Source organism: Megalops cyprinoides, chromosome 3 (genome assembly GCF_013368585.1).
Source record: "Megalops cyprinoides isolate fMegCyp1 chromosome 3, fMegCyp1.pri, whole genome shotgun sequence".
In the NCBI taxonomy this organism is placed as follows: domain Eukaryota; kingdom Metazoa; phylum Chordata; class Actinopteri; order Elopiformes; family Megalopidae; genus Megalops; species Megalops cyprinoides.
This window is the reverse complement of record NC_050585.1, coordinates 10,145,169-10,164,835: the sequence shown is the minus strand read 5'-3', so window position 1 is coordinate 10,164,835 and position 19,667 is coordinate 10,145,169. Positions and strand designations below refer to the sequence as shown.

Here is a 19,667-nt window from a genome sequence, read left to right as displayed (position 1 = left end):
GTAGAATGGTTTAGCTGGTGTAAAATAGACCCAGGATGTAAAAATAAAAAAAGGATGTAAATAAAGTCTTTTGGGTGTTGGAGTAGCTCTGTGGCCTATTGTGTTGTATTTTCATTGCAGCTATATATTTAAAGATATGATGGCGGAATTGGGCGGTGTGTGTTCAAGTCAACAGGAAGTATGTGAAAGTCACGCCCCTGTCTCTCGGGATATAGGGGCGGCAGTGCACAAGTACGTCATAAATACAGCCATTGTGTCGGAAGACCGTTGATTGCGTAAGTCTACTTATCTTCTAATGTAACCCTCAGAACAATGTAATTTGAGGCGTGTGGCAGCCGTCTCTATTACTCATATGAGTCTGTTTGCAGGCAGTCTTGTAAAACTGGCCTGCACTCTTAATGGCTTTGAACATCAGAACTTGATAACTGCCTTTAGAGACAGATGGGTCGTAGGTCGCCCCCCAAAATGTAATCTCCTTAGTAGACAAGTCACCTCAATTCACACGGCAGTGACCCTTGTTGCAGTGACTTGAAATCCTCCCGCAAGCTCTGGTGCCACGCCTCACGCAAAGAGATGCCGAGTTTCAGTGGTTATTGTTCTCAGGGCACGAGTCACAGGGTATATATTTGTTCTGTTAAACATTAATCCACCAAGGAGAACTTTGACTTCAGTTCTGCCTGCTGCGAACTCAGAGCAGACTGGTGTAGGTCCACTTGACACAGGTGAAGCATTTTGGTTTCAGGCTGGATGTCAGGAGAGCGTGGAACTTTGGATAAATGGATTTTCTCACTGAGGTTACAGCGTGGCCCATTTTGTGACAAGTCCTCAAGTCATTAAGGTAAGTGAATAAGATGAATGTAATGCAGAAGTGGAGAATAAACACTATCAGCACCTGTGTGGGAATAAGTCCAGACGGGGGAACAAATTAAGCTTACACAGCTTAAAAGCTTTATTATTTTAATTGATTATTTTGTGGTGATGACAGCCCGTTAACAAAAATGTGGCTATAAAGACAAATGTAAACACAGACTTGGAAAATTCTGAGACACTCAACTGTTTCTCATGAAGGCTGCTAATAGGGCTGATGAAACATTGTGCTCATAAACTTGGACAATGAATTGAATACATCTGGCTATATTTTTACACAATTGTCATGCTTGTTTATCATGTTAAGATGAACTAACCAGCACATTTTGAAGGTAAACATAGATATTTTAGCTATGAACACCTTGGCTCTTTGATCATTCCATACGTTGTCATTTGTTTTTCTATGTGGTTTTCAGGTGAACGAACCACCTTTTTCCTCTTGCGTAGGTGCACAGTTCCTCTTTTTGTGCATATCATAAACATAAAACTAAACTAGCATTTCATTTTGTTGTGTTTCAAAAAAGCAACTTTTTGTTTCAACAAATGTTCTTTGAATGATGGAGAAGCTGTCACCTCTTCAACCACCTATTCACAGAAGCATAATATAAGCACAGAATACCCAACTTTTTAATTTAAAGCAACTGAATGTTTCTGAATCTGAAAGACATGCTGTTGTTAAATGTGAAAAAGTATTGGGTGTGAATGCTTCTGGGCTGCAGAGAGGGTAGGGCTGCATTACTCTGAAAGGTGTACACCCTTCACAGAAAGGCGTGTAGAGCCTGTGCTTTACTTGCCATTTTTTTCCTTTTGAACTGTTCAGATAGAAGAATGCAGCCTTAAAAATGAATAAATCAAGCATTGGTTTATTTGGCCTTTCAGACATTCACCTTTGTGCTGCAAGTGAGTCAGAACCTGTGCTCCCGCTCATTGAATGAACTGGAGACTGAAAAAGCTTATCTCAGGTTTAAGCTTTATAATCCCCATGTTGACAAAATAACTTCCTTCCACTCTCCCTCCAGATGAACAGAAACATTCATCTAATGAGATTTGGCCAGCAGGCACAGCATAGTTTCACTCTTTAAGGATTTTATTTTGTGTGTAACCTTGTACCGGACAACATAGCGTTATCAGTGATCTTTGCTGACCACAGTGTATTCATTTTTATCAAGTGAATTCTGTGTCAGAGTGAGTTTCTTTCTTTAAACCTGCACGTCTCCTCAAAGCATTCTCTCCCAAATCACAATGAGAGCCAAACAGACTGTGTTTGAACTTCCTTGCCTTACCCCTGCCTTTACATCTCCTTTCAGCTTCAGCTGGAATGAGCATTTCCTGGATAGTATGACCTCCATACTCCTCGCATTCCTCTTGCTACCTGCAATTGGAGGTGACGTCCAGCTCGATGCCACAGTCATATCTCAGAGTGTCCCTGTGATCCCTATCCCAAAGTCACCTAAAAATTCTCTGAATAATGATATGAAGATTTTATAAATAATTATACACACAATAATCATTTTCTGTACATGTATGTAACTGTACGCCATATTTACATGCACAAAAGACAATGAGACACGTTATTTTATAATATGTGATTTGCCTATCATTAAACTGCACTGAGCCATGTGCGGAAAATAAATATCCCAACACACAATTCATGTGAATGTATCACTACAAACAGTTTCCTCCCATAGGGTGGAAGTAGGAGTACACTTGTACTAAACTACACTCACATAAGGCCACCCACATAAACAATTAATAAAATTAACTAGAGAACAGCAACTAAAATGAAACTGGGAAGATACATCACCAGGGGGATGGAGCTGACTTCAGCACATGCAAGTTATCTCCCCTGCATTACTGATGTTTCTATGATTGCAAGTTTGTCTTTTACTTCTACCTTTTATAGAAGCAACCTCCCTTAATTATTATAATTACTCTCCCAAAAGTAATTAAAACCTTTAAGCATGTTACTTAAGGCTAATCCTTTGTATGTACGAAAGCAATGGGACAGTACCTTCAACATCTTCTTTGTCTTTACATTAAATTTATGATACCCTAAGTCCCATTTCACACAAAGTCTCCTCTATCTCTATAATTCCACAGATTCTGTCTAGATTCTGTTGTTTACATTTCTAAATTTGAAAATATTCAAATGTTAGACTTCATAATAGAGGCTGTTGTGTGAAAAGTGAAATATAATTATTTCATATGAAATAATTGTAAAAATATATATGCAAATATAACCATGCAGAGCGGACAGTGTTGCATTACCCTTTTAAGGAAATTGTCACTGTGATCAGTTTAGAACACGGTGGTGACAGTGGTCTTTTTTAATTTCTTTCGTATGATCTTAGGGGTGATTGCTCAGGTCCAACTGGAACCCGAAAATGCTGCAATCCTCCGTGGCACAGATGCCAGGTTCAACTGCAGCCTCAGTCAATCTTGGGTTGCCATGACCTGGTTTCTGAACAGCAACTACGTCCTGACCATCACCAGAGAGCATGGTCCCATCTCAAATGATGGACGGTACACTGCGGTAAACCGCAGCACTGACCAGAGCTCCAAGTGGGAGTTTATCCTGAAGAACGCACAACTGAACGACTCCGGTCTAGTCAGCTGTGAAGTCCAAAATGTTGAAAGCAAACGGGCCAATTTGTCTGTTCAAGGTTGGTTCACTGTTACACTTTACTGCTTTGTGTTTATTTATTCATTTATTTCTGTAGTCCGGGAGGGTTTCAGGTAGCAAATGAGTTGACGGGATATTGAAAAGCTAAACGCAAAATTTTGATTGTACTTTCTGTTACAGCTCAGGACTCAGGTGTAAAACATGTACATGAACTTCCCCCAGAGAGCATTGATCACAACACAGAAACAGAGCAAAGTAATATTTACAATAAAGTTAAGTCATATGAGTATTGTAAAGTGGGGCCCACCTTTCTTTTGTTCAAAGACAACAGGACTAATCAGAAATGGTGAGAGTCTTGGCAGAGAATGGAGAAAATAATGAAACAACCCCCTTTGAATTGCAGTATTATTAAGACAGAGGAGGATGTGGAGAGTTGCCAGCAGTTATTGCACCTTGATGATCCTTAACAGAATATAAAAGAGGACAGTACAATACAGGTCTTGAGCTACATAGCAATTTCAACAGAGAAGAAAAATAAATATTTTCTTAAAATTCAATATTGTCTGAAGACCAAAAGCAAATCTTGTTGTTCTTTCTCAATATACATTTGCTTCACTACTTTAACTGGATGCACATATTTTGTATTTATCAAGGGATTTGCTTTTGTCTATCCAGTCTTTCCCCTGGTTTGTGCAGTCCAGAAGATTTGATTCAATGCACTATTTGCAAGGGCTTGACACAGCATAAGGTGCTGTTGATGCAAGTATATCCAACGGGCTGCAAATCGATTGTGCAGTTCTAAATATGAGATTCTGGAGGACCCTAAGACAAGTCGAATCACAAACAGGAACGGTGGAGATTGAACTGAGGTTTAGGGTCCATCAGCACACCGCTGGTACTCATTCCTCCCTCTTCTACATTCTTCATGTCTGGGCTCTACGGGGGGAGAGCTAATCATGACAGGCATGTACATGTACTCTAAGTGTCACCCGTGGCTGTAAAAATGGTGCATTTGTTATGAAATTTTAAAAATGGGCTTATAGGTGAAAACACCCTGTCCCACTGTCTAAGGTCTGTGCTGGTCTTCCTTTCAACTGAGGCATTTTGATAATGTGGCAAACAGGAGGTTAATTGCTAGATTGGTGACTAATTTGGATTGATTTCTCATGACAGTTTTCATCTCCAAGCCCTTCATGGAATTATGGTGTTGCTGAAGGTGTGTTTATGTTATTAAAATAATAATAGTAGTAATAATAATAATAATAATAATAAGTTATACTTCTCAAATTACCCATAACCATTATACGGACCAGTATTCAACTTAATTAAGATTAATTTGTTTTTCAATTTTTTAATGTTTTCATTGGCTGGAACAATTAATTGAACACCTAATTAAGCTTAAATAATTGAGACAGCTGGCCAAAAATATTGTACAAATCTGATTTGAAAATAAATAAGTAAAATATCTTTACTTTTTATCATTATATTAGCACAGTACACTCCAAATGACATATTGTATTCACAAAGGACTTTTGGCAGTAACTTGTAGAACAGTGGTAAACAAGCTCAAAGACTGCATGAGGACTGCAAAATACATAAAGAGTGAGCTTACTTATACCAGGACGCCAATGATGTTTTTCTCTCTCCTGAAGCCTTGTGAATCAAGACTAAGACCACTGTTGTACATTTCAGCATGTTTGCATCTCATATGTGATCATATTAAAGTGGTTAGAATACATAATAAGCAGCTTTCCTTTACTTACATACATGGAGAATAAAAGCCTTTGTCCTTGCACCTTACAGACTGTTACACACTGTCACTGTCAAATGGAATGAGCTATTTATGGATCATGATGGATCAACTTGATTGCCCACTTGAGAATTTTGCTTATGTCATGCATGATAAAATTACAAAAGTTTATTGATTGCTTTATCTCTGTAATTGTTGCATTTTATGTAATTTCCTGTCATTGAAGGAAAAGCTAAGGACTGCAGACTGAAAGTATATTTGTTCTGCTTACGTAGAACCATTCCACCCCCTGAGGACAAACTTCTAACAAGGTTATGAGCATGGTTAAGATTAATGGATAAGATGGTTAGCAGTGCAGGCACATAATCTAACCTTGTGGCAGTTTTTGGAAAGTGTTATAACAGATGTACTAGCACATTTACCATGTTTGTGATGTCTGTTGTACACCGGAACAATTGTTATTTATGGTACATGTTGATTCTGGTCTGATTCTTCAGTCATTGGTCCAAATGCAGTCTATGGTAAAAACAACAAAACAGAAATCTAATCTAAATTAACAGGGCTAAGACCCCGACTTTGATGTGATTACTACATCACATATCACATATGTTGCGGGGTTGGGCAGAAATAGAAGCCCTGTGCCACAGCCTGCCATTGTAAGGAGAGAGAAGCATGCTGCTCTAATGATAATACGAAAAATGGTAATTGTGAGGTGTCTCACTTCAGGTGCTTTGCTTTTTTCGTTCAGAGCAATTTTCTGGGTTTCATCAGTATCCAGTTGACTTGCCTCTGTCAAAGATTGAGGGCTCTGCCAAAATCATAAAAGTACTTCTTGCTACAGGTGGGGTCAAATGCATGACTCCACTAACTTCAGAACACTGCAGAGAGTGACTCCTCATCCATGATGCTGCTGATATAAATGTCCATTATCAGTACCTCTTGAAAGGCTCCTGCACCATGGATGCAGGGAACATCTGTATGTTCTTTGCCTTTTCAATGAATGGCACATCATGGTGTTTTTGGTCAGCAGTACGCAGTTACCGCTCCAATTGTAGCAGCGTTGTTGAGATGTGGAGTATATAATTAGATGAGATGAGAGTCGCAGATCCATACTAAGGGCTTGGATTATTTTATCCTGTTTACCCTCTTCTAACTATCCACCTTGCACTTGCATAAGGCATCATACTCTATCACACGCATGCATGCGTGTCTATGTGCAGGCACATGTGCACACAGAACATATCAGTGTTTGCATTATGAGATGTTTATGTTTCCTCTGGAGGAGCCCGTTGTGAGTCAGCCCACTTAGATGTAATTCTAAGATGGAGAAATGGGCTGCGGGCTCTGAGCGTAAACGCTCACGATGGCTCCCATCAGCGCACGGCAGGGCTGAGCCCGCTCATACTTCTTCTAGATTAAGCACTTCCCTTCCAGCGCCAATTGTCCTGCTGAGGAATGAGGATGAAAAATCCCAGGAATTAAAAACAGCTTTGCTCACCAGCATCCTCCCCCCGCTTCCGCCAGGGCAGGAGAACGGGCCCATGATATAAGGAGCACAGCCCCCCTAACGCAGTAATGAAACTGTATTACTGCGGATCATTTAGTCAGAGGTGATTGCTGTAGTAAGGGCTATCTCCTGTCAGGAATGGGGGGGGGGGGGGGGGCGAGAGCGGGGCTTTCACCTTCTGAGAAACTAGCAGCTGGAACGTGTGTCAGAAAAAAGCACAGAGGTCTTATTTTCTCGGCTCTAATTTTCACGGGTACTTTCTGAATCTCCCTCGACTAGGTGTTCACTCTCTGTTTTGACAGTAGACTTGCTTCACCAGAGGACTTAATGGAAAAACCCGAGAATTTTGGTCGCAAATAAATGAAAGCCCCTTCAGCAGCGACGTGGCACTTTGTGAAGCGAGTCTTTTAAAATTGGCTCCATGCTTTTGCTGCCTGTCTGTAGCACTTTGCATTTTAAAACCACAGTTAAAATACATAACAATTAAAATGGAACCGAGTCTGAAAACTGAGTTGTAAAAAACATGTTGTATATTTCGAAAGAAGGAAACATAAGCATATTGTATGGATATTCCAAGTATGTCAGTATTGCAACAAGAATAGAATTTGTGTAGTATTACAGAGATTTGTTATGCTTTTTTGAACAATGCAGCTGGGAGGCACATTCTCTGATTGAAAGAAACTCCAGCCTTTTTTCCACAGGGAAGAGTTTGTGAAAACATACCTCTAAAATTGTTTGACGTCAAACACTTGGAAACTAGGCCCATGAGATGAAAGGAGGGAGACAGCACGGCAAAAACAGTGTGGGCTTTGATTATAAATTACCAAGGTAGACACATCTTTCCAATTAAATAAAGCAGAGGCTTCAGTAATTTTCCTGCTGTCTGTACCAGTCCTCAGTACTGCCTTCCATCAAACTGTGAGATACCCACAGGGGATTTGGTGAAAAGCTGCCCCATAAAACGTAATCATGAGCAGTTGATTTCGGCTGTCAGCACTTCCTCCCTGAAACTTCATTTTGCTAAAACATCCTATTATGCAAAGTTTCTACTTTTCAGTGCTCACTCTCCTAATCACAAATCTCTCAGCATAAATCAATTTCTGGCAACAGTTTTGGTTCTTTATGCTTAGCTGCTACGTGGCACCAGGCAAGCGGATATATCTTTGAATCATACCGCTCTTCCTGGTTTTGGTTATTTTTGTCTTTCTGTAGGTCAGGGTGATGCACATGTTTCAAATCTCAGCACCAAAAGTGATCTTGTCAACAGTTCATCTGCCTTTGAGTGATGTAAACCAGTCCTCAGAGTCTGTTGGTCATTATTGTCTGATACCTAAACTTGATCCATCATTTATAAGTGCACTGACTGAACTGGGGAATCTGCTTAACTCATTGTGTCCAAGAGTTCTTAGCAGGGTGATATTAAGGCACATGAGGACAGTCCGGACTGCTGCTGACTGTATTAAGTTGTTATGATGTAATGGGGCATACAGAATCTCCTATACAGTGATATGGGCACACATTAGTTTTCATCTGCCCCTCTGGTTTATAAATATCTCATTTGTAGGGACCTGTAGGGGTGTCTGTCCACAAAGCTATAACTCTTGTTGTGTCTATTCTTCTTCCCTAGCCCCCAGAGCAAATGTTTAATATCATTTCACAGTATTAAGTCTGTCAAGCTTGATCATCTATCTGACTGAGGCTCTGCAAAATTGTTCTTTTTTATATATTCTCAAACGTGTACAATTAATAAGAAATAACTGCACCCGTATGAATAATGAATGGCACAGTGACAGACAACACAATAGTTAAAAAAAACTATCACCTACATTGTCAATGCAAGGTTAGCTCACTGTAGGCTACTGTGAATGTTAAAAGATAATGATTACACAGAGAATGATGGCATATGAGACAGTGAATCATGTACCCTTTTAATTGTATTAAAAATGAAAATTACAAAAAATTTATGCTGTCATCAAATGTGAAAGCAAATTAGCTTTGGCTGTGAACCTACATAGTGTGCCATATCAGAATGAACGCAAATGGAAAATGAAGTTAGGACCAACACTTTAGAACGGTGAAACTGTGACTGTGGCTTTTTAATGGTTTTTATCAATGGTAATTTTATACAGTCTGCTGGAGGTTTGTGAGTCAAATCATTGTTAATCTGCTGTTACTGGAATAAAGAGTTCGGGCAAGCCTGCGCATATTTCAGCACTTTCTTTGAATATAAGATTCTTCATTGGCAACCCCAAACCCATCTGTTTAAATTGCCATGCAGTAGTCACAAAGTGTTGAAAAAATAAAAATGATGCAGTAAGTGATGTTCAAACCACAGAAATCTGTCCCTAAGCACTCAAGGTAGATGATCTAAAGAAGAACAAAAAGTATCTTCAAGCTGTGTAGTTCATTGTATGGCAGCTTCAGAGCCAGACAGAAAAGACCTTAACCTAACCTCCATGACAGAACTCATTACAAAAAGGAACGTGTAGTTAAGTGATGTCCTGAACATTGCTTTTGTTCCTCTCCAGAGAGCGGCACTGTGACCATCCTAAGTGGGAATGTGACAGCCAAGCGGGGGCAGCAGGCCACGTTCCAATGCCTGGCCCAGAGCTGGTTCCCAGAGCCCCTTGTGACCTGGACTTTCAATGGAACAGACGTGGACAAGGGCAACTACAACACCAGCAGCGTGGCCTCAGGGGGATTGTTCAGCTCAACCAGCACTCTGAGCCTCCCTGCCAATCACAGTGCCCCTGTAGAATGCCTGGCCACGGTGCCTGCCCTGTCTATGCCACAAACCAGCAGTGTCTTCCTGTTGGTCGGTGAGAACTTCATGCCATCCTTGTTCGAGCCCTCCTTGTTAATTTATATGCTGAAATATTGGCACGGATTGAGCAATATCATTTTCACAAGGCAGTACAGTTAAAATAAGAATAATAATGCACAGACCTACACCATCAACGCGTGAGCTTCCAAAGAAGAGTCGACACCTGGAAGGGTCATTGCTCTCACAAAGTCAACCTAAAGTATAACCATAATGGCTAGGGTTTTTTTTTTCATGTGTTTTTCATGCATGTTCCCTGTGAAATTCTAAATCCATCCCTCTTGCATAGTTCCAGAGACACCTCAGAGGGACCAGACTGTGCTGATAGCAGTCATTGTGTCTGTCGTCGCATTTGCACTGTTAGTACTGCTTGTCATCGGGATCGTCTTCTGTTGCAAAAGAAGAAAAGCAGCAAGTAAGGGGCTTTTATTCTGTGTCGTCCAGTGTCAGATTAGACCCTCCCTTTATGCTTTCCAGAGTACAAGAAGAACTATAAAAGTTTAATGAAAAAGTTAAGCAGTCAGGCCCTCTCTCCAAGAATGATTACTGGGATCAGCAAATGCGCACATTAGCATGTAGAGAACTTGAGGTGTCAGCAAAAATGGCTATTTCAAATCTGCTGACCTTTTCTGTGCCTTGCCGCTCACCTGTCCGGAACAAGGGAACAGCTCTGAGAGACAAGTGACAACAAGAGACCATTGTAGGGAGATCTGGCATGTAGGTCACAACCCGCTCCTGATAAGCTAAAAGGTTAATGTCAGTGTTGGGGAAAGAGATGCAGAGATGGGTTGTTGGCAGCTGGTTTAAATCAGCAATGGGCAAAATACAATTTCAACTATTGCTGTAGTTTTGTTTCTGAAAGAAAGATACATAATGTTGTGTCCAAAATTACATTTCAGTATGTAAATCTACAACCCCGATTCATGAGATTCTGAATTGAAAATGCTTATTTTTATATTTTTATAAATGGGGTTATTTTTCTGGCAATTTCTATTTTTAAACAGCAAATACACATTCTGTCTGTCTTTAAGAAAACAGCAATACGTCCTCAAATTGTACATAAGTTTGCCTTGAAAAGATTTTTCAAATGGAACGTATATGGAGAGCCAATGTTGGTTATCACTGCATGAGATGGGCAGGAATAAAAACGATAAAGGTGGGTTAACCCTTGCTGTCTCTTACCTTGAAGCCATTGAGATTAATGATATTTTTTCAATGAGTCAGAAGTGACTTGGCCCTTTGGCAGCTTTGGGGAGCTGCTCCTTAGTTGTTTGTGGAGCACCCTTAAAAAATGGTTGTCCTTAGCTCCAGAGCAGCCTGCTCATATACGATAACAAAAGTAACTGTGACTCACGTATTAAACTCCCATAATCTCTGTGACAGATTCAGGACTAGCAGAAATCAAGGACACATTTAGGGGCTGGAGATTATTTTTAGACAGGTGTACTCTCCCTCACTCCAAGACGTTTAACAGATTCTCCATGCTTGATTTGGTCCATCCCCTTTCGGAAACAAGTAAGACAATGCGCGTTTTATTTTTACTCAAAGTCACTCGCCCTCAGCAAAAGCCCTTAATGTGATTTCTTAGACAATCAAATAAATGCCATGCTGCGTATACAGTGTGGCTCTTCCTTTTCTTCTGTCTGTGAACAAAAACAGTACTGTTTGGACATGCAGTGGTGATCCAAAAATGTATTTTTATTTTCATTCATATGGATACTGTTGTTTTTTTTTTTTTAAAAAAATGAAATGTGTGTTGCCTAGCCAACAAGAAAAAGGAGTTCATGTTTTGTCCCTACGGCTGAGCATCATTTATGCCTTCGCCACATAACTGTTTGTGATCATGCCATAGGTCTGGAGTAAGAAACCAATGATGCTTGTATGATAAGATTCATTAACGCTTAATGCTATCTTCTGAACCAAAAAAAAAAAAAAAAACACCCATAGGCCTCAGTTATGCTTCCCAGAAAAAAAAAAGCAAAAAATGTTGTAGGACACATTATCGTATTAATGCAGGCCTGCAGGGCAATGCTGAGCAAATTGAGAATACTTTGAAACAGGCAGGAGACCTCTGCTGTGCATGTTATTGTTTGTAAGGATAGCATTATATACATCCTTTTGAATCATCCTCAGAACACAAATTCCCAGAGGAATGAATTTAATTCAGCAGGTTATTAAAGTCTTATTTCACTCTCTTTCAGAATCCAACTATCAGGAGGAAGTGAGGTAAGCTCTAACAGACTGACACCATTCTGACTCCTGCACCTCAGTGACTGAAGTTCATTAGCACTGGGGATTGGAGTGCTTGCTTCGGAAGCAAAACCTTACATCTAATTAATTCAAATCTGGAGGAAAAACCATGAAGCAGGGCTGTCTCCTCTGTCTATAGCTGCTAATCATCTATGAAACGATGTGCACAAACTTTGGTGAAAGCGAATCAATACATTTTAATCAGATTGATTTAAAGTTCTGTTTCATGAGGTCACAACTCAGCACCAGGCCTTTTAAACCCTTACCCTGCTGTTTGGGAATGTAAGATAACAGATAACATGATTATTTAGGAGGGATTTCTGAAGAATATATACAAAATTGACTGTGTTAAAAATAAATAATCCTTTATTACACAGAAAATTTAATAGGGTTTCAATGCAATAACTTCTTTGTGAGGCTTGCATTTGAGAGAAAAAAATAATCCATGAATCTAAATATTTAACATATGTAGACATGCGTACGCTGTTGCCTTTTATGAATAGAAGAAAGAGAGCTATTACTAATGTGAACTTTACGCCTCCCCAACACACAAAATTTATGGTCGACAACCGCCCTGACCCCAGCAGGCATATTGTTACGATCCCTCCATGACCTGAATGAAACTTCTGTCTGCTTGGAGCACTCTGTATTAAATTTCCTACCCTAATTTGCAGTCTCAAACTGCCCGTCGAGCATACATCAAACCTGTGCCAGCTGGGTGCATTTCACCCTGGAGTAGTTGTTTGAATATGATCATCATAGTGTATTAAGAAATATTGTGTACAGTATATTAAGAAATAAAGTGGGTTGGCATAAAAGAACCTTTATCTACGTGTTTGAAAGAGAGGAAGAATAATGTAATTCCTACATAAACTACACCAAAATATTTGATGTGTAGCAACTGTTGTAGTAACTTTGAATGTTGAAAGTACTGAGATGTACATTGGCTGTTTTCAGAAGTATTTTCATTGTCATGATCAGCTTTCCATGCAGGGGAGGAAAATTTTGGGGACTTGAAGGCCAAACTTCCATAAGAACCCTTCTCATTAAAGCAAAACCTTTTATTAGTACGACAGTACTATGAATGGCGATTGCCATGACACCATGGAGAGAAACTCCACAAATACAGCAAAGTAGTGGTGTACTAATTTATAAAGTGAGAATATCCATTTTATCCTAGCAGGATTTCAACACAATTTATTGTCATGTCCACTTGTGAGATCAGAGACTTTTCTTAATCTGGAATAGTGTTCCTCACCAAGCTAACAGGAGCTCTAAGTGAAACAGTTCAAGTAATTGGCTGATGTGAGTTTTCTGATGAATTGACGCGTACTCTAAATGAAATTAGCACTTTTTTTTAGCAAACACAGTCAAGTCAGGTAATAGGTTTTGTACATATATAGAAAAAAACAAATGGAGCTCTTCGGGGGAAATTCAAAGTGTACATTCAAATCTGTAACTATGAACCATCTGCTCATGATTTGAATCTCATTTAATGTTGATCTCAAGTAGTGAAGGCTTGTCTCCTAGTTGTGTTTTACTTTCAGTGTGCCTTGCGCACACTGAAAGTAAAACCCATCAAATTTTAGGATGAAGTGATGTAACCTTAAGGTAAATTGATGTCACATGTAATGTCCAATTATAGGAGAATATTACAGCAGTGGCAGATTTTTGGAGTAAAACGATGCTGTTTCAACAATTAATGCAACTCAAGCTAGAACAGCAATGATCTCTATCAATATGTTGGCAACAATTCATTAAATTGTTCCTAATCGTTACTAGAACAAGTATAATGGCTTGTTGCTGAACGAGTCTGATTTCCCAGCTGTTTTCATTCTATTGGAATGAGCCAGCATCCTGTGGTGAGAGTGTTTTGGTTTTCTCAGGAAAACAAGATCCATAAATGAGAAGAGCGCCACAGCGGGGGCAGCACAGGGGAAGGATAACCTGGCATACTCTCCAGATGGCCAGACAGGTGAGACGAGTCTTTTTTCTTTACTTTTGAATGCATTTGATATTTAAACAGGAATACACAACAGTACAGGCCTAACCCAGTAAAATGACTGATAAGGAGATATATTTGAAAGCTAATGTCTATATAGAAATGTCCAGGAAAGCTAAACATTAAAGGAAGCAGGCCCAGGAGGACAGGATGAAAAATAAATAAGGAATAAATGAATAAAGAGGGAGTGTTATGGGTACACTCACACTAACATTACTCTCTCTCCCTGTTACCATTAGGAGCTTTGTTTTCCACCTCTCCTTGGTTTGATTTACTACCTTGGCCCAACCATGCGCAATGCTTTACATAAACAAGCCAAACCTTTTATAAAGTTTCTTTTAAGGGAGCATTTATTACCCATTAACGTGCCACTCAACAGTCCACGTGGAAAAATTAGTAAATAAGATGCCTCCAGTAAACGGTAAATTGTACATTTATCCCTCCGCAGGTGTCGCCTACAGTGAATTCAATGACAGTGGCTTCAGCCAGACGAACTCCATCCGCACTATTGAGGTAACAAAAGAGCACAGCTTACTGCAGCTGAATTATTCAGGCGGCTCTATGCGGTGCTGTGGACGCCTTGTATTGATGAGAACACTAGAGTGGACAGCACACACATTGTGAACAGATTGGGTGCAAGTGCTCCTGCTTACTTCTTAAATGAATGTTTGTCTGAAGTGGTTACTCAAAACAGCCTGGGGTGCGACACAGTCAACGAGAGTGCGTCCTTGAATTTTTATGAAACACAAATCAACACCATACCTCATCGTGACATTTTGAGAGGCCCATTCAGTTGGTGTATGCAATGCATTTCTATTAAGAATTTACAAATAAAATTATACTCAGGATAAGTTTTTGGTTGGACAAAGAAAGCATCAGAGTTCTGTGTGGGATGAATGCTTGGTGCATGCATGTTAATGATGCCTGGGACTTCTTATTGACTCAGTAGATCACTCACTCAATATTACTTACTAACTCAGTATATCACTCACTCAGTATCATGTACTGTACTGACTAAGTGGATGTCCTAAATAAGACATTTACTCAATTTTTGAAAACTTTCATTTATACTACAATTGTTTTGCATGATACATGGGTGTGTTCATGTGTTCATGTGAAAAGTTGAAAGAGAATTCCTCAAAATAATGTTAACATTATTGCAAATATTCTGTACTGGTAATTCTGATGATTGATAGGGGACATAGCAGGATGCACCCCCATCTTTAACCCCCATCTGTGTTCTTTCCGAAGTAAAGCAGTACACAAATCCATGGCCTAGGTTCCTCTCTGTGGGGCTCTGTGGGCTCTATTGCATACCACACATCACTAAGACGAGTGCTTTTGTGCTATCTCTCCAGATGCCTGATGTTGTTAGCACGAGTTACAGCGCCGCCAATGGGCACGGCCACGACACGCTCACTGCGGATGGAATCAGGAAGCACAGGCATGCAACCATCGTCTGACGCAGGGCTCTGCAAACCGGGAGCGGGTGTGCATCACGTTCACTCTCCCTGAAAGGAAATGCAAGACGTCCAATTTCATCTTCCTTTTTTTAAATATGGCTGTATCGTTGTATATCAGGTATGGCAGCAAAAATAGCTAAGTAATGTAGAGCATGAGGTGTGACAGTTAGAGCACCTTTCAATTTGTCTTGGCTATAGGATGCCTTTCTGAAGCCACAAAGGCATCCTGTAGTCAAACATGTTTCAGAAGGTCCAACAGTACCACAGTTAAAAAACAAACATAAATGCAAGCCGAGGGTTGTGGCTCCAATTCCTGTATGAAAACACGTCATCTGTACCACTGAGAACGGCCATCAACTCAGTTGTTAGGGTACAACACTGCCGCATAAAGGTTGCTCACTGTTTATGTTGTAAAAATGCCAACAAGTAATGTAATGTAATTAGAGATTAGTCTGGACTCATACCTGGAGGTGACAGATAGGTATGTAAACAGCTGCAAGTCAGCACACAGGGCAACAGGTTGCAGAATATGTAAACTGATACTGATATCCTCTGTGCCACAGAAGAAAACTTTTTATATTGGATTAGAGTTCACAGATCTTGGACTGTGAGGCCTGGAAAGTGCTATTGTGTGTCTGAGGTACAGGAAGAAGTAGTTAAAACTTTGCCATGGTGTCCCAGAGCGCTGTCAGACCGAGATGGAGTATGCAGAGCCTGTGGCATGCCGCAAACAGGGGTTCATGAATCTTGTGGGTTAGAAGGCCTTTGTCCCTGGCCACCTCTCTGCCTTCACTGTGAAAGAACTCATAAAACCAGTGCCTGGAAGGCTACTTAGAGCCAAGTACTATTCAAACTGAAAGCAAAGCTCTGCTTTCTCTCCTCAAATGGATAATTGTATACACCAGGTTATGAAAAATTATGTCTCAGACAAGTCCAGTTGCTAAATTGTCTGCTACCTTGAAACAGTCTGTCAGTAATTATAGATTATAAACTCCATTCACAAATTTTCTTTATTCCATATTATTCTTCAGAATCATTGGGTGTTGAAGTTTTACAAGACTAGGCCTGAATGAAGAGACCTGAAATCAGTTATTTACATATTTATGCTGTATTTAAAACAACATTTTTACATAATTATAATATATATTTTTGAAAAGATATCAAGTAATATTGAGACAGTGATAAGCTAACATTTGTCTGTTTTGGTTTGTAAGCATTGCTCTTTCAATCTAAATTATCTTGTATAAAATGTTTTTTTTTATGTTGTTCACAGCCTTTTGTGAGATTTCCTGTGCGGGTTTATAAGCTAATGGAGCTTGTGACAGTGACGGGGACACTCCCTGGGGACACTAGCATTACTGCACCTGGTGACAGCTGAGTTCAGGAGAGACTTGAGTTAGTCCCAGGGGTGCATCCCACTGCACGTGCCTGATTCCTTATGACTGACTTCCATGTTTAATCAGGTTGTTAATAAACAGAGACTCTGAATATTCAGTGGACAGTGGTCCTAAGTAAAATGGACCGTCATCCCTCTCTCTCCTTCTCTCTCCATATTTTTCTTTAACTCTACCCTTTGTCTCTCACATAATATAATTATGTCTCAATATAAACCTTGTGTACCTTGGTTTATATTGTATCAGCTATTAAGCATCTTATTAACATTGTTAATAATTGTCAATGTTTATATATGTATGAAACCCAGGAGTCCCTTGAAATCAGTAATATCCTGACTAAATAAATAAATTAAATGAATGAATGAAATGAAATGTTTGAGTGAAAATATTTGTCACTGCACTGTGTGTCAACAAAACTGGTATGCATCAGTAAAACCACTCCTCAGGTGCGCTCAGATTCAATGCTGAGTTTTTAGGTATTCTTTCATCAGTAAAATTAATTTTAATCATGATATAGAACACTGCCTTCCTCTTCTTACTCCACTGAGTATCTTACATCATTGGTTGAGTCTTTCTTGCTTTGTACTTCCACAGAATTCATGGACATTACTGCCTTCCTCTAAGTACTTGCGTGCTTGCTTGGCTTTATTGCAGCTTTACTGTGGGCTGCAATAGACCTGACACTTACACTGTGTATGGTGACATTGGTTTTTCTAAACTGGGATAATATATGCGCAAAAGCCAAGCTATTAAAGGCAGCAGATGATTCACTGACTCGGCACACAGGAGAGGTTCCTCTTAACATAAAGGAGAAGTGTGAAACATGCAATACTGCTTGCTGCGGTTTGGAGTAGGCTATGCATGCCTACAATGTCTGAGTTATGGACTTGGTTGTCATCATATATGTATAATGCTGGCTGTGATGGAGATCATGGCAGTGCGCACAGGAGTATGTCCTTGCTGCACTTACAGAATGGGAGTCCTGCGCATTGTACAGAGACACCTCTGCCTCAGTGTGTGACCGCAGCTGAACCGAGCTGCGTGTGCCCGGTTGCCGCACATGCACTCCCATGTGCCGGCATAGGTGGCTTCACCTCAGGGGCTGTGGAAACTTGTCGAGTCTGCACCTTTGCGGAAATGCGACCTGCCTGTCCTCATCGGCGGGGCACAGCTCCAAGGGTCAGGGAGGAGATGCCACAGCTCTGTTTGATAAAGTCCTCCACTATGCTGAGAGGGATTAATCTGCTCTCACTGCCACACCGGAGACACTGCAGTGAGGCAGAGGCTACAGAGACAGTGCTGGGCTACAGAGACCGCTCTTTCTCTTGTTCTCCAAACAGTGTAGGGGTAAAGAAACAGATCGCATTGTCTGTATTCTTACTGTCAGTGACCAAACACTTTTATCCAGAGTGTCTTCAGTTTGTAATACAGCAGCTTTATAATAGTGAACAAAATTCAGAATGAGTTGCAGAGACATTATGGGGGAAATCACTGTGACTCTGCTGACTCTGCAGAAATAGGAGGGGTGACACAGGCGAAGGGGGTTCAGAGAAAGGAAGCACGGGGGGAGGAGAGCTCTGAATTTTATCTGTGCCAGGTCTCTCCTTTTTGTTCTTGGATGAGTATCTGCATAGGGTCAGCAAGATGCATATTTTTTTTCTGTGTTTAACAAAAGAGTCCCCTCAGCTTTAACAAGCCAAGGTATTTGAGAGATAATGAAATATGTCAGAATTTCCACCATGTTAATATCACTTTTAGAACATTAGATATGGTATCTCTGGAGACTGAAAGCTCAATGTCATTCCATAACCAGTGACATCAAAGTCATGCTGTATAATACTGACCACCAGACCTCTTAGCAACCCTTGTAAAGACTTCAATTTTATACACAGTTAACTGCAGGGCTACAATGACATGGAACCAAATATCTTCAGCCCCATTGACTCAAGAGTTCATTGCCACAGTGCTATTAAATTACTCAGTAGAAGTGTTGATGCTCTTGTTGGCCAACACAGTTTAGTTATCTGTCTAGGCTGTAGTCCTATGACACCTGAGTCTGAGTAAATTTCCATCTGACATTGTCATTGTCCATGTGACAGTGTCAGGGATCTGATTATGATGGATGGTATCAAGGTTTCCACAGTGCTGTCTAAATCCAAGCCAGATAAATTTGGATGCTGTGATAATGGTACTAGAAATGTGATGATCAGAGTGTGTACAAATATTATATTCAAAGGGGCTGCCAAAAGCAGACGCTTTTAAATGATTATTTTCATATCGCTTGAGATGCAAAGCTTTTGTAAATGAGGGCGTCTGGCACAGTAAATAAATACAGTTAAATTGATGGGTATGACTTTTAAAGTGACTCCAAAAATTCAAATGACATCATAAACGTCAAACATATAACACAGTATGAATTGTTATTGTCTGCACCACTAACTGAATTTATTCAGCAGAGTTGGAAATGCCTTGCCAGCACGTGTGCTCTGAGCATTATCGGGTTCACGCAAAGCCCACACATTTCACACTGTCTCACTCTCTCTTTTAAGTATTGCAAAGCCATCCTTGTTTCATTGAGGAAGTATGCTTCTGACTCAGTTCAAGATGTAACTTGGAACAAAACTTGGTTCATGGGTGGGATTTAGGGTACAGTGCTTTAGTGAGTTTTTTCTGTCCAGCAATATGGCAGGAGATGGCTAAAGATTTATCACCAGTTATGGACCTTGTTGAAGCATGATTTGGGAATATCCAATCATATTTCAGTTTGAGATGGGTGGGATGTTACTTGGGGATGCCAGTGGCAGATGGTTATATCAATAAACAAATAGGAAATTATAGTACGGTAAGTGGTTTCTTCAACATTACCACGGTGCAAATCACAATATATACACACAGCTCACAGTCAGTATACAAATACAGTTTACTGCCGGAACATTGTAGTGCTTTTGTTAGCTCCTTATGTGTCACATAGTTGTAAAATACAATTCAAT

General features: G+C 40.1%; 1 protein-coding gene across 1 annotated transcript; it reads left to right on the top strand.

Moving 5' to 3' along the window:
- Nucleotides 1-723: 723 nt before the first annotated feature.
- On the top strand, nucleotides 724-16,342 carry LOC118775287 (immunoglobulin superfamily member 5-like). The gene is made up of 9 exons (XM_036525121.1): nucleotides 724-838; nucleotides 2,175-2,251; nucleotides 3,219-3,530; nucleotides 9,276-9,566; nucleotides 9,858-9,983; nucleotides 11,770-11,794; nucleotides 13,705-13,793; nucleotides 14,269-14,333; nucleotides 15,179-16,342. Exons 2-9 carry the CDS (start codon nucleotides 2,206-2,208, stop codon nucleotides 15,281-15,283), a joined length of 1,059 nt encoding a protein of 352 aa, XP_036381014.1. The 5' UTR covers nucleotides 724-838; nucleotides 2,175-2,205; the 3' UTR covers nucleotides 15,284-16,342.
- Nucleotides 16,343-19,667: the final 3,325 nt, after the last annotated feature.